The sequence below is a fragment of the Sciurus vulgaris genome (assembly GCF_902686455.1).
Source record: "Sciurus vulgaris genome assembly, chromosome: X".
NCBI classification, from domain to species: domain Eukaryota; kingdom Metazoa; phylum Chordata; class Mammalia; order Rodentia; family Sciuridae; genus Sciurus; species Sciurus vulgaris.
In genome coordinates, this window is record NC_136471.1 from 137,124,203 (window position 1) to 137,139,482 (window position 15,280).

At 56.5% G+C, this 15,280-nt stretch overlaps 1 protein-coding gene across 1 annotated transcript in view; it reads left to right on the forward strand.

Moving 5' to 3' along the window:
• DHRSX (dehydrogenase/reductase X-linked) overlaps positions 1 to 15,280 on the forward strand; it is an 84,699-nt gene that overhangs the window by 21,539 nt on the left and 47,880 nt on the right. The window contains exon 3 of the mRNA XM_079125004.1: positions 4,833 to 4,901. Within this exon, the coding sequence (XP_078981130.1) occupies positions 4,833 to 4,901 (69 nt within the window). The remainder of the gene's footprint in view (positions 1 to 4,832; positions 4,902 to 15,280) is intronic.

Sequence of the window (15,280 nt, forward strand, 5' to 3'; positions counted from 1 at the left end):
GGCCGAGCCGCCCTCTCGGGATGATCCTGATGGCGGATCTTTCCTTCCGTCCCCTTCGCCCCTCCTCTCCGTCCCGCTGGTGGGGAACCAGGCAGCCACCCTATTTAACAAGCTCAGGGCCGTCGTTTGGTGACTGGTTTGGGCTCCAAGGTTTTTATTCTATTTTCTTAAAAGTCTGGAAATTATATTGCTTTAAACAATTTTTTTCTTGCTGCACCGGGGACTGAACCCTGGGTCACCCGACCCCTGAGCCCCCTCCCCAGCCCTAGTTTGTATTTTATTTAGAGACAGGGTCTCATTGAGGTGCTGAGGGCCTCCCTGTGGCTGAGGCTGGCTTTGAAGCCTCCGTCCTCCTGCCTCAGCCTCCCCGGCCGCTGGGATGACAGGCGTGTGCCACTGTGCCCGACATTTTTTGTTTTTTTGCTTTTGGGTCTTTGCCGTCTGGTTGCTACAGTGCAGTCCCAGGAGATTTCACCCGCTTACGTGTGGTCCTCTCTATGGAACCGAGACCGAAACGTGGACTTGTCGCTTATTTCTTGGCATGGAAGACGTGGGCCGGCTACTCTGCTAGTCCTTTTCAAAGCTGTCCTATGTGGCTGCCAACGGCAGTCGCCGGGCCGTGGATCTCGGGCATTTACTCCCCTCGCTGAGGCCTCTGATCTCTACCGCTCTCCTCTGTGCTCTGTGAGCTCAAGTCTTCAGCCTCCACCTAGGAGGGAGGTCCTGCAGCAGCTGCCTTTCCGTACCCGGCTTATTTCCCTTAGCGTGAGGTCCTCCAGGTCCGTCGGTGTTGCGAGGCTGACAGAACAGCCTCCTTTTCATGGCTGTATACTACTCCGCCCAGCAGAGGGGTCTCTTGCACATGCTGATTCATTAGGGTCATGTCCCCAGTGATGAGATGACATTCACACATGCAGAGACCTGGTCCCCTCGATAGGAGGAGCAAAGCAGCAGGCGGGTGGCTTGTGCCGGCCACGTGGCTCCAGCAGATCCTTTCTGTGTATACAGTCGTCGCTGGTTCAGTGCACGAGTGGCTTCTGCAATGCCGTGAGGGCGGCCGTTCCGCATCCAGCCCCAGGGGAAGGTGACCTTGAGTGTGAATTCCCTCCCGTTCTTTGATGTCCAGCGGTCACTGACACATCCTGCAGAGTACAGTGGCCTGGAGTCCCGGGCAGGGCCTCTCGCCTCTCAGGCGGGACCTACGGAGGAAGCAAACCTATGGGAACCGCATTCGCGGGTGCCCGACCCGGGGAGCCCCGGGAGCCGCCGAGTCAGCTTTCTGGGCTGCGACAGGTCAGCTGAGGTCGTAGGGAGCTAGAGAGGACAGGCTCACCTCTCAGGGTCAGTTCCTGTTGACTGCGGGTTGTCGCTTCGTGCTGGAGGCTGCGGTGGACGAAGTCCCTCGCTTCATGGCAGACAGGAAGCAAGGAAGGGAACAGAGGAAGAGTCTGGGGTCCCAGCTTCCCTCAGGCCACGTCCCCCGTGGTCTAACTTCCTCCCGCTGGAGGCAGGGAGGCCGGGGGCCAAGAGCACCCGCTCATGACCGGGACTCACACACGGGGACTCCGGGGACTTCCAAGATCCACGGTGTAGCAGGGATGCGTTTCCCTTGAGCCTCTGGCCGGTTCTGCATGACAGGGCCGCTGGGCCGCCTGGACCCCAGAGGGCGGCTGGTGAAGGCTGGACCCGGCCGGGGTCCTTGGCCTTTGCAGGACAGCTGTTCGCAGCTGGCGTCTTAGAGCCGCCCGCCTCCTCCGCAGGCAGCCAGAGCTTCCGACCTCCTGTCTGTCAAAGGTTCCGACTTCCTGTCTGTCAAGCTTCTGATCACCTGTCCGTCAGGCCTCTGATCGCCTGTCTGTCAGGCCTCTGATCTCCTGTCAGTCAGGCCTCTGATCTCCTGTCAGTCAGGCCTATGATCTCCTGTCTGTCAGTCAGGCCTCTGATCTCCTGTCTGTCAGGCCTCTGATCGCCTGTCTGTCAGTCAGGCCTCTGATCTCCTGTCTGTCAGTCAGGCCTCTGATCTCCTGTCAGTCAGGCCTCTGATCTCCTGTCTGTCAGTCAGGCCTCTGATCTCTTGTCAGTCCGGCCTCTGATCTCCTGTCTGTCAGTCAGGCCTCTCATCTCCTGTCTGTCAGTCAGGCCTCTGATCTCCTGTCTGTCAGTCAGGCCTCTGATCTCTTGTCAGTCAGGCCTCTGATCTCCTGTCTGTCAGTCAGGACTCTCATCTCCTGTCTGTCAGGCCTCTGATCTCCTGTTAGTCAGGCCTCTGATCGCCTGTCTGTCAGGCCTCTGATCGCCTGTCTGTCAGGCCTCTGATCTCCTGTCTGTGAGGCCTCTGATCGCCTGTCTGTCAGTCAGGCCTCTGATCTCCTGTCTGTCAGGCCTCTGATCTCTTGTCAGTCAGTTCTCTGATCTCCTGTCTGTCAGTCAGGCCTCTGATCTCCTGTCTGTCAGTCAGGCCTCTGATCTCCTATCTGTCCGTCAGGCCTCTGATTGCCTGTTTGTCAGTCAGGCCTCTGATCTCCTGTCTGTCAGGCCTCTAATCTGCTGTCTGTCAGGCCTCTGATCTCCTGTCTGTCCATCAGGCCTCTGATCGCCTGTCTGTCAGGCCTCTGATCGCCTGTCTGTCAGTCAGGCCTCTGATCTCTTGTCAGTCAGGCCTCTGATCTCCTGTCTGTCAGTCAGGCCTCTGATCTCCTGTCTGTCAGGCCTCTAATCTCCTGTCTGTCAGGCCTCTGATCTCCTGTCTGTCCGTCAGGCCTCTGATCTCCTGTCTGTCAGGCCTCTAATCTCCTGTCTGTCAGGCCTCTGATCTCCTGTCTGTCCGTCAGGCCTCTGATCGCCTGTTGTCAGGCTTCTAATCTCCTGTCTGTCAGGCCTCTGATCGCCTGTCTGTCAGTCAGGCCTCTGATCTCTTGTCAGTCAGGCCTCTGATCTCCTGTCTGTCAGTCAGGCCTCTGATCTCCTGTCTGTCAGGCCTCTAATCTCCTGTCTGTCAGGCCTCTGATCTCCTGTCTGTCAGGCCTCTAATCTCCTGTCTGTCAGGCCTCTGATCTCCTGTCTGTCCGTCAGGCCTCTGATCGCCTGTTGTCAGGCCTCTAATCTCCTGTCTGTCAGGCCTCTGATCGCCTGTCTGTCAGTCAGGCCTCTGATCTCTTGTCAGTCAGGCCTCTGATCTCCTGTCTGTCAGTCAGGCCTCTGATCTCCTGTCTGTCAGGCCTCTAATCTCCTGTCTGTCAGGCCTCTGATCTCCTGTCTGTCCGTCAGGCCTCTGATCGCCTGTCAGTCAGGCCTCTAATCTCCTGTCTGTCAGGCCTCTGATCGCCTGTCTGTCAGTCAGGCCTCTGATCTCTTGTCAGTCAGGCCTCTGATCTCCTGTCTGTCAGTCAGGCCTCTGATCTCCTGTCTGTCAGGCCTCTGATCTCCTGTCTGTCCGTCAGGCCTCTGATCTCCTGTCTGTCAGGCCTCTAATCTCCTGTCTGTCAGGCCTCTGATCTCCTGTCTGTCCGTCAGGCCTCTGATCGCCTGTCTGTCTGTCAGGCCTCTGATCTCTTGTCAGTCAGGCCTCTGATCTCCTGTCTGTCAGTCAGGCCTCTGATCTCCTGTCTGTCAGTCAGGCCTCTGATCGCCTGTCTGTCAGGCCTCTGATCTCCGTCTGTCAGGCCTCTGATCTCCTGTCTGTTAGGCCTCTGATCTCTTGTCAGTCATGCCTCTGATCTCCTGTCTGTCAGTCAGGCCTCTGATCTCCTGTCTGTCAGGCCTCTGATCTCCTGTCTGTCAGTCAGGCCTCTAATCTCCTGTCCGTCAGGCTGTCAGTCAGGCCTCTGATCTCCTGTCTGTCAGTCAGGCCTCTGCTCTCCGGTCCGTCAGGCCTCCGATCGCCCGCCCGTCAGGCCTCAGATCTCCTGCCCGTCAGAGCTCTCCCGTGGCTCATCCCAGCCGGGATTTTTGGGCTGGGCTCACCCAGGGTGGAGGCTCCCTGCCCTTGCCTGAGGGCTGCGTGCTCACCCCAGCTGAACAGGCAGACTTTCCCCAGACAACAGCCCTGGAGGGACAGCTTAGCATTGGGACTGTCGGGTCAAAGACAGAAGAAACCGCAAAGACACATCTCACCTAGTAGCCGGGGCAACGCCTGTCATCCCAGCGGCTCTGGAGGCTGAGGCAGGAGGAGGGCAACTTGGAGGCCAGCCTCTGCAGTCTAGAGAAACCCTGAGCAACTTAGCGAGACCCTGACTCAAAATAAAAAATAAAAAGGGCCAGACATGTGGCTCCGTGGTGAAGCACCCCTGGGTTCAATCCCTGGTACCAAAAAAAAAGAAAAAAAATATATATATATATAAATAAAAAGCAAAAAAACCGAAATCTGCGTTTCTGCGCTGCCCTTGCCTCCCGCCCCGTGCGCACCGAGGTGCCGCCAGCGCACGTTCCCGCAAATGCGTTGGCGGTTTCCCCGCAGCGCAGGCATATGTGTGCCGCGGGTTCGCGGCGGGGAGGCGCCTGGCAGGACCCTCCTGGCAAAGTCCTGCTTCTGGTCCGACTCGGCTGCTGTGTACGCGGCTGCCCTTCAGCGCTTGTGCCCCCAGCTGCCCGTCCTTCCCGAAAACTCAGCTGGGGATCCACGCGCGCTCCCTGCCCATCGCGGCTGCAGAGCGGGGCCGGGGGACAGCGCACAGGGCCGCGCGGGCCGCAGGGTCCAGTGCAGGACGGCGGGCCGAGCCCTTGGGGCGCGCTTCGGGGCCGCGCTTCCAACGTGCAGGGGCGGATTCTGTTTCCCCGGCCAGTGGCTCCGAATGGCCTCGGTAACATTGAGCATTTGTGCTTCTTCCCGGCAGCGGGGAACAACGAGGCCCGGGCAGAGGAGGCCGTGGGCAGGATCAGAGCGGAGACCCTGAGCAGCACAGGTAAGGCTGGCGGGAGGCCGCGCTCCCCGCGGGAGAGCCGTGCGCAGCGGTCACTTGGGGGAGGGGCCTGAGCTGCGTCTGACTTCCGGTGTCCTGAGGGGCTGGACAGGTCCAGTGGTAGCCACGCTGAGCCTCGTGCCCCGAGCGGCGTCTGGACGGCTGGTCCCTTGCGCCTGGTCAGGAGCCGCTCAGGGCGGCCCAGGGTGGACGGTGCTTCTGCACCGGCAGCTGCGCCTGAGTTGGCAGTTTTCCATTTCGGCCGCACGTGCCGGGTCAGCGGTCCCTCTGGGCCGTGTGCAAGCTCTGAAGTCTGCACGCGGCCCTCCCAGGGCTGTCCTCATGCCCAGTGGCTCCGACAAGTCCTTTCCGTGTGTCTGTGAAGCCTGTGAGGCTGCGTGGCGTGCAGGCCAGCTCGGCCCGGATGGGCTTGGCCCTGAGGCTGGGCAAGGCCGGCTGGGCCTTCCGCAGACACTGCACCCGGGCTGGTGCAGAACGGGAGGGTCCCGAGGTGCCGGGGTGGGTCCAGCCCTGATTGCCAGGTGACCTGAGGAATGGGTGCTGGGTGGGCCCCTTAAGAGCAGCCTCGGGTTCTACCTTCAGCCTATGAGGGGCGGGTCTGGACCGGAGGCCGCATCCAGGCCAAGGTCACTAGGCCAGCGTTAACTGGGGTGTGGGACAACCCCAGCTCTGCGCTCCCAGCAGGTCTTCAGTGTCTGGTGCAGTTATTAACCAGGCTGCTCTGCTGCACGCCGGGCGTCTCCACTTGGTCTTCCTGCCCAGTTGCAGATTCTGACCCCCTGATGCACACGTGCCTCCCCCCACCTGCCATGAACCCCTGGAGCGCCCAGCGGGATTTACTGTCTCCAGATCAGACGGCCGAGGCCACGGTCCAGGGCTGAGCCCCTCCACAGGCTCCAGGAGGCTCCTTCCAGCCTCTCCAGCTCCTGGGCTCCAGGCGGCCCTGGGCTGGTGGCCCCAGCCCTCCAGCCTCTGCCTCCGTCTCCACGTGGCTCCTCCTCTGTGTCTGTGTCTCCTCTTCTGTCTCTTGTGAGGACACGGCCATGGCCTCAGGGCCACCCTGACCAGGAGGAGCTCCCTGTGCAGAAGACACTAGTCGACTCAGTTCCATGGAGATGGACCACCATCCAATATGGCGGCCTGGCCCAATGGCATGGCGCCCATCGAGGAGAGAGATGGAGACCTGGGAAGGAGAAGTGTGGGTGGCCCGGTTGGAGGGACCCCTCGGGAGTGAACCTTTGCAGCCTCTGCAGGAGCAGAGGCCCAGCACCCGCCCTGTCGTGCTGTGGGCTTCCCTTGCTCGCTCTGGCCTTCCCTTGCTAACATGGATTATTAGAGCCGCCGACACACACACACACTCACACACGCACTCCCAGAACGCACCTCAGACGCACGCTGCAGCCGCCCCCTCGTCCCCAGGAATTTGGCCTCTGCTCCTGGAGGAGCCCCAGCCTTGCTGGAATCCTCCTCCCCCTCCCCCGAGGGAGAGGACCTTCCTCCTCCACCCCAGGAAGATCACACCTCCTGTTCGTAGGTGGGTGTGAACAGTGCACCCACCAAGGCCGCTGCAGCCTAAGAACCTCCCGGAGGCCAAATGGGGATTCCAGGAGCCCCGGAGGCCTCCTCCCTGAGGCCAGTGGTAGGAAAAGGCAGGAAGCAAGGGGACACCCCGGAGCAAGGCCACCGCGGGCAGAGAGGGCTCCCGAGTCCCGTGTGCGTCCAGCCAAGTCTACCTGGGGAGAGGGAGGCCCAGCCCCGCAGGAGCAGCGCCATCTGTGAGCAGGAAGCAGCCTCAGCTGCCCCGAGTCTGCCCCGCCTGGACCTGGGCTGCAGCCTGCAGAGCTGAGAGCGGTCAGGTCTGGGGTCCATCAGCCCCGGGCTGGGGGTCTGGTCACAGCAGCCCAGGAGACTCACACAGGATGCACCAGCCCTCTGAGCAGGGCAGGGACCTGGGTGTGTGTCCCCAAGTTCCTGTGCTGAGTCCTCACCAGGTGCTGGTGTGGGAGGTGGGGCTCTGGGAGGGGCTGAGCTCAGCAGGTGCAGCCCAGGAAGGGGACCAGGGTCCTTCTACAGAGACCAGAGAGCCCCCTGCCCTTCCACCTGTGAGGACCAGGAGCAGCGCCATCTGTGAGCAGGAAGCAGCCTCAGCAGCCCCGCGACTGCCCCTCCTGGACCTGGGCTGCAGCCTGCGGAGCTGAGAGCGGTAGCTGTCAGTCACTTCAGGTGCCCGGTCTCTGGAATCTTATTCCGGCCGACGCTGGCCAGGTGGGCAGGGCTCACGTGGAACAGTTAGTCCTTTACCACCCTGAGGATAAGGGCAGGTTTCTCCCAGGACTTGCTGGCTTCCTCCGTCCCCGTAGGCACAGCTGGACAAGGCTGGTGGACGCCCTCCTGGCCTGGAGGGGTGTAGTTAGTCTAGGAGGCCCATCCTGGCCTGCCCCTGCCCCCTGCAAGGTCTTGGACAGAAAGCGCGCTCGGGGGCAGCGAGTCAGGACGGTAGGTAACGGCGTTAGCAGGCAGAGCGTCAGGGCTCTGACATGCATCCTGATTTATTTATCTAATTTCATTTTTTTTTTTTTGGTACCAGGGATTGAACCCGGGGGTGCTTCACCACGGAGCCGCCTCCCCAGCCCTTTTTAGTTTTTATTTTGAGTCAGGGTCTGGCTGTGTTGCTTCAGGCGTCGCTAAGTTGCTGAGGCTGGCCTCCAACTTGGGATCCTCCTGCCTCGGCCTCCCAAGCTGCTGGGATGCCAGGCGGGAGCCACCGTGCCTGGCAGTCATGCAGCTTTAAACAGGAGCAGCCCACGGCCACTGCCCAGCCACAGCAGGGACAGCCCACCCAGCCATGTCTGATGACCGAGGTGAAATCCTGCAAAACCTGCCTGCCATTTCGACCTTCCCCGGGTCTTTGTTTGAGGAAGTCTCTTTGCATCCACACGCGGCCCCCTGCCCGGAGTTCCAAAGCCGGCGTCCCTCATATTCAGATAAAATCCCCTGTGCCATTTCGGCACCCCTGTCTCTGAGCGGGAATGTCCCCCCCGGTGGCTTCGGATCCGTGGAGGCAGGGACTCAGCGGGGCAGTAGAGGCTGCAGAGGCTTGGCCTCCGTGCGAGGAAGCCAGGGCCCGGGAGAGCACAGGGTTCCGGTCAGGTTCTAGTTCACCCCGGGGGCAACGCGGCCTTTCTACCTGTTCCTCGGGTGAATTTCCACGCGCCTTAAAGTCGCCTTATTGTGTAATGTTTCATATGCACATTCGCCACGGAGACAATAATCCGAAGAAAATTATGTATCCCCTTTTCGCTTTTATCAAACCTCGAATTTCTTCTTAACGGGCACTTGGTGATTGGCATGCTCGGGGGTTCTGGTGATGGGTCTGTGCTCTGCGTAAGGATCGCACCCGGGTAACAATAGCCGTTCCGCGTAAGCTTACTGTCTGTTTTTTTGTGTGAGAATATTCAAAATCCTGTCTTTGTACTGGGCTCGGGAGGCTGAGGCAGGAGGATCGCGAGTTGGAGGCCAGCCTCAGCCAAAGCGAGGCGCTAAGCAACTCGGTGAGACCCTGTCTCTCAATAAAATGCAAGATAGGGCTGGGGAGGTGGCTGAGGGATCAAGGGCCCCTGAGTTCAACCCGCAGTACCCCCCCAAATTTTTTTTTAAAAAAACCTTCTTTTAGCTATTTTGAAATATTCCAAAAAATATCTGTAACCATCCCATAAGATACCAGAGCGCGTTCCTTCTGTATCACGGTGAGCAAAGCTGCACCTTCTGCTCAGCTGCTTTCAGGTTGTGTCTGCGTGGATATAAAGTGATCGCAGAGGTCCTCGGCCCTGGACCTCCCTCTACAATTATCCCTTCTTCGTATAACAGTTGCAATGTGGCACCGGGTGTGGTGGCTCACCGCGGCTCGGGAGGCTGAGGCCAGAGGATCGCAAGTTGGAGGCCAGCCTCCGATTCAGCGAGGCTCTGAGCCACTCAGCGAGACCCTGTTTCTAAATAAAATATGTTTGAAGGGCTGGGGAGGTGGCTCAGTGGTTAGGGCGCCCCTGGGTTCCATCTCCGGTGTATTAAATAAAGGCGTCAGCGGGGGTCAGTAGATGAGCCCCGGCTTGGCATGCATCAGTGGTCTCTCTGTCCACTCTGACCAGAGGGCCAAGGAGCTGGACACGTTCTTTTTTTCTTCTTCTTATTTCCAATTCCCAGCGATGCTTCCATTGAAAACTAATGAGCTCAGGGGGTCACGTGGGTCTGGGTCTGCTGAAGACCCGGCGGCTGTGGGCGCGTGGTCTGCGGTGTTTGCCGGGGTGGGTGGTGTTTGGACCCTAAGCCTGGGCAGACGCTGGCCGTTAATGGCCATCCTCAGACCCTCTATTCGTGACGGGCATTATTTCTGTTTTAACCAGACTCAGAACCAGCTCTTGGCAGGCCAGCTTTGACCCTGGGGCACAGGCTCCACTGTGTTGGGAATAACGATAAAAAATAGTCGTGCAGGATGCAGGCGCAGAACTCACTCCTCTTTTCATCAACCGGGTTCCATCTCGGTAATAACAATCAGGTCTCTTTCTAGGTTGTAGAAATGGGATTTTTAAGAATCTTCTTGATGATTTTCTTCTTAGAGTTCAGAGAGTCTTGGGTTCCATCCATTTGCCGGCCGATGCCCTCGTTTCATTCTTCTTTAGGGCCGAGTAATATTCCATCGTGCACATTACTAAGGGGAGTGAAGGCAGGGGACCGGGGATGGCAGAATGTATTTTCTGCTCGACCCTCGGCCGTGGCAGGGCAGGGAGCTGCCTCCTCTGGAGGCCGTGGGCTCAGGGGTCTTGATACTGAACCCTGGGGAGAGACCCCTGTGCAGGGCAGGCTCCAGGGAGGCGCTGGGAAACGGCCTGAAGGCGGGGGAAGGGCTCGCCGTGCCCTGTGGTGGACGCCATGACCACCTGCTTTCTGCCCTGGTGCTGACGGCGTGCAGTGGACCCAAGTCCTGGGAACTTTGGCGTCTTTGAGTCGCTTCAAGGCAATGACTGAAAGCCATTGAGATAATGCTGTCGCCTCCCAGGGGATCGTGTGCTGCAGGCTTGGCCACGTCCAGGTGCTGGCAACTCTGCTTCCGCGCTGGACCTTGGACCCAGGGTCTCCTGCTTCCGAGGCAGAGGCTGGATCTCCGAGCTGCATCCCCTCCACTTTGTGGTGGGATCTTGTTATGGGTTAGCGTCCTCCTATCAGAGGGAACATTGGGCCTTTGGATTTTGGGGATTGGCTTATTTCGCTGACCTCGATAGTCTCCAATTCCATCCATTTGCCGGCAAGTGCCATCATTTCATTCTTCTTTAAGGCTCAGTAATATTCCATTGTGTATATGTATCACATTTTCTTTATCCATTCATCTGCTGAAGGGCACCTAGGTTGGTTCTGCAATCTCGCTATGGTGAGTTGAGCTGCTGAGAAAAAATTACTTTGGCTCGTGGTTTCAGAGGCTCAGTCCATGGTGGCCAACTCCATGGCTCTGGCCCAAGGTGAGGCAGAACAAAATGGCGGAAGGGCCTGGAGGAGGAGAGCAGCTCAGGACGTGGCACCAGGAAGCAGAGAGAGCTCTGCTCACCAGGGACCAGATATCAACCCCATGGAGCCAGGGACAGGATATAGTCCCCAAGGAGCCAGGAACAGGATATAGTCCCCAAGGAGCCAGGGACAGGATATAGTCCCCAAGGAGCCAGGGACAGGATATAGTCCCCAAGGAGCCAGGGACAGGATATAGTCCCCATGGAGCCAGGGACAGGGTATAGTCCCCAAGGAGCCAGGGACAGGATATAGTCCCCATGGAGCCAGGGACAGGATATAGTCCCCAAGGAGCCAGGGACAGGATATAGTCCCCAAGGAGCCAGGGACAGGATATAGTCCCCAAGGAGCCAGGGACGGGATATAGTCTCCAAGGAGCCACGGACAGGATATAGGCCCCTAGGCATGTCCCCAGTGACCCACCCCAGCCACCACGCAGTTCCTCCATATCAGTGGGTCAATCCACTCATTTGTCACACCTCGTAGCCTCGTGGTTGCACCTCTGAACCTTCTTGCCTTGTCACACGCATGAGCAGATGGGGGACGCCTGACTGTAAACGCTAAGGGGCGGTGGAGGGCGTGCCTGTGCATCGTGGGCTGTGTGCACAGGATCCTGTGCGTCTCTGATCCTGACGTCTGTGTGGCGGGCCGTGGCGTCTCCTTGAGGCACGGTGACCTACGCAGCCTGGGCGGCCACGATAGACTCGCCTTCAGTCCAAACAGCATCCTGGACCCGGTGGGTGGCCCCTGGGAGACCTGCAGGCTTGCGTCACGGGCTCTCAGCCTCGTGGCGTCGAGACGTTGACCTGGACGGACCTTTGCCGGGAAGCCATGCTGCACCTCGTGGGCGTGAAACCGGCCGGGCCTCTTCCCGAGAGGAGGAGGAAGCAGCGGGCGTCTGCTGAGAGCAGCGGGGGCGAGATGCCACGCGCAGAGGGCGCGACCATCAGCCTTGTCCCCGACCCCCAAACTCAGGAAAGCACAGCCCTGCACATTTGGCAGAAGGTGGCACAGCATCAAGGGCTTCCTGTGCTGCCATCGTCCACCATGGACGTGGGAGTCAGCCCTCACGTGGCGGCCATGCTGCGTGACGTGGAAAGGGACCGAGAAGGTGTCCTTGGCCCGCGTCCGTCGTCTTGAGAAACCTGCACCTCAGCCCCGGGCAAGACCCCTTGTCAGCTGGCGTGTGCGTTTAGAAGGTCGCCTGAGTTTCAGGAGCCACCTGTGGCCACGGGCGAGAGGAGGGCTCACCCCGTCACAGGCTTCAGCTCCCATACCAGACACCAGACAGCGGACGCCAGCGCCCAGTCGAGAAGCCACCGGATCCAAGCAGGTGCGAAGCGACTGCTCCGTGAAACATTCCGCGGTTCGCTCTGTCGACTGCAGCGAGTGTTTGGAAATAGCATTTCTGTATGTTGATATTTGTAGACCAGCGTTTCTGAACCCACACTGTGAACACTTGGAGCTGCATACATCTCGCTGCGGGGCCCGCTGTGTGCGTGGTAGTAGACTCAGCAGCTTGCGGTCTGCATGAACAGGAACCAGTACGGGTGTGACTCTCCATATTGTGTCTGGATGGTGCCATCTGGCCTCACGGTGGGCCAAATTGATCCTAGGCAAGAACCGTGTGCATGAGAGGTGGGTACGTAAATAGAGGGATGGATGGGTGGATAATGATGTCAGGGAGGAAGGTAGTTAGACTCAAAGAATAAAATAGATACTAGATTAAGGGAATAGACAGATATAAACACATGATAGAATTAAATAAATTGGCAGGTAGATACACAGATGGATCCTAGAGAGATAAATAGATAAACATAGATGATAATATAGATAGTAGATATATAGATGGAAGACAGATAGGTTAACAGATAAACGGATGGAGGATGGATAGGTAGATTGGATGGATGGATGGATGGATGGATGGATGGATGGATGGATGGGTGGGTGGATGGTTGGATGGATGGATGGATGGATAGATGATGGATAGATGGATGGATGGATGGATGGATGGATAGATGATGGATGGATAGATGGGTGAATGGATGGATGGGTGGATGGATGGGTGGATGGATGGGTGGGTGGATGGTTGGATGGATGGATGGATGGATAGATGATGGATGGATGGATGGGTGGATGGATGGATAGATGATGGATGGATGGATGGGTGGATGGATGGATGGATGGATGGGTGGATGGATGGATGGATGGGTGGATGGATGGATGGGTGGATGGATGATAGATGATGGATGGATAGATGGGTGGATGGATGGGTGGATGGATGGATGGATGGATGGGTGGATGGATGATAGATGATGGATGGATAGATGGGTGCATGGATGGGTGGATAGATGGATGGATGGATGGATGGATGAATGGATGGATGGGTGGATGGATGGATGGATGGATGGATGGATGGATGGGTGGATGGATGGATGGGTGGATGGATGATAGATGATGGATGGATAGATGGGTGGATGGATGGGTGGATAGATGATGGATGGATGGGTGGATGGATGGATAAATGATGGGTGGATGGATGGGTGGATAGATGATGGATGGATGGGTGGATGGATGGATAAATGATGGATGGATAGATGGGTGGATGGATGGATGGGTGGATGGATGGATGGATGGATGAATGGATGGATAGATGATGGATGGATAGATGGATGAATGGATGGATAGATGATGGATGGATGGGTGGATGGATGGGTGGATGGATGGATGGATGGATGGGTGGATGGATGGATGGGTGGATGGATGATAGATGATGGATGGATAGATGGGTGGATGGATGAATGGATGGATGGGTGGATGGATGGATGGATGGATGGATGGATGGAAGGATGGGTGGATGGATGGATGGATGGATGGATGGATGGATGGGTGGATGGATGGATGGGTGGATGGATGATAGATGATGGATGGATAGATGGGTGGATGGATGGGTGGATAGATGATGGATGGATTGGTGGATGGATGGATAAATGATGGATGGATAGATGGGTGGATGGATGGATGGATGGATGGGTGGATGGTTGGATGGATGGATAGATGATGGATGGATGGGTGGATGGATGGATGGATAGATGATGGATGGATGGGTGGATGGATGGATGGATAGATGATGGATGGATGGGTGGATGGATGGATGGATGGATAGATGGTTGAATGGTTAGATGCATAGATGGGTGGATGGATAGACACATGTTCATTCCCTGTGTTTATTCCTATAATGAATTACCTGAGACAATTAATTTATAAAAAGTAGTAATTTATAAAAAGGTTATTTGGGTTCAAGGATCTTGTCATGGTCCTCTGGTGAAGGGCAGCTTGTCATGGTGAGAACGTGTGGCATAGAAACTACATAGATCATGAACCAGGAAGCAGAGGAAGACTAAGAGAAGGGGTCCCACAATTCTCTTTGCAGACTTTCCCCCAGCAACCTAAAGACCTCCCATTAGGCCCAACCTCCTTAAGGTTCCACCACTTCTCAGTAGTCCATCCTCGGGACCAAGCCTTCAACACATGGGTATTTTTTGTGGATACTCATCCAAACCAGTACCATCTTGTCCCTAAAATTAAGGTCTCAAAGTCGGATGCTCACAAAGAAAAATCACTAAAATATCAGTTACACCCAAAATCAAAACCTCCATCAAGATTGAGGCCTCCACGTCCCTTTGATGTTCCCCTTCATCTTCTCCAACCCACCTCCAAGTTCCTTCTTCAAACTTGGGAATGAACTTTGGAAATTGTCCATTGAGATAGAAAAGTCTCATATTTATTTTCATCAGTTTGACTTGGGATCGGAGTCTTGTGTTGTCCTTGCTCTGTTGATATTTGACTCATCTTGTCATGTAGTCCCTTGTCCTTATTAACTGAAGCATGGAGGATGGGGTCCACCTTTCTCCTCAGGAAGAAAACGGAGCCCTCACGGAAGGAAGAGTCAAAGGCATTGAAGGCACAGGAAAGAAGCCAGAGTCTACTTTTCAAAGGACAGAAAATGTCATGGTGAACATTTCAAGCATTTTCATGACATGGTACATTTTCTGGCTGTTTAGTTGTAGGAACTTCTCATGAACCAGTCAATCAACAGTGCGTATTTAGAGCTCTCCTTGGTGGTCCTTGAATCCAGCTAAGTTCTGTTTAAGAGTGCGACAGCATGAGGGAAAACAGCAGAGCTTGGTGTGCACCGTGAGGCCCCTCATCCAGGGGGAGTTGATGGGACTTCAGCGTTCGGTGTGTGTTTCAGTCCGCTTCACATCGCTGGGGTTAAAGACCCAACAAGAACAACAAAGAGGATAACAAATTATTTTGGTTCATAGCTCCAAAGGTTCATCCATGGTGGGCTGACTCCATGGCTCTGGCCCAAGGTGAGGCAGAACATCATGGTGGAAGGGCCTGGAGGAGGAGAGCAGCTCAGGACGTGGCGCCAGGAAGCAGAGAGAGAGACCTGTTCACCTCACCAGGGACAAAGTCCAAACCCCAAGACCCACCCCCCAGTGACCTGCAGCCACACCCTACCAATCTAGAGTTACTACCCAGTTAATCAATATTAGTGGATTAATCCACTTATTAGGCTACACCTGATCTAATCATTTCATCTCCGAATGTTCTTGCACTCTCTTACACTTGGACTTTTGGGGACACCTCATATCCAGATCATGACAATGTCTTCTTTCTCTCTCCCAATCCTGGGGCAAGGTTCTTCCATTAAAAAATTAAAAAATCACTCCAATACACCAGTCAAAAGATGGAGACATGTGCAAAACCCGGTAAACCAGACCCAGGTGTTTGTAAGACCA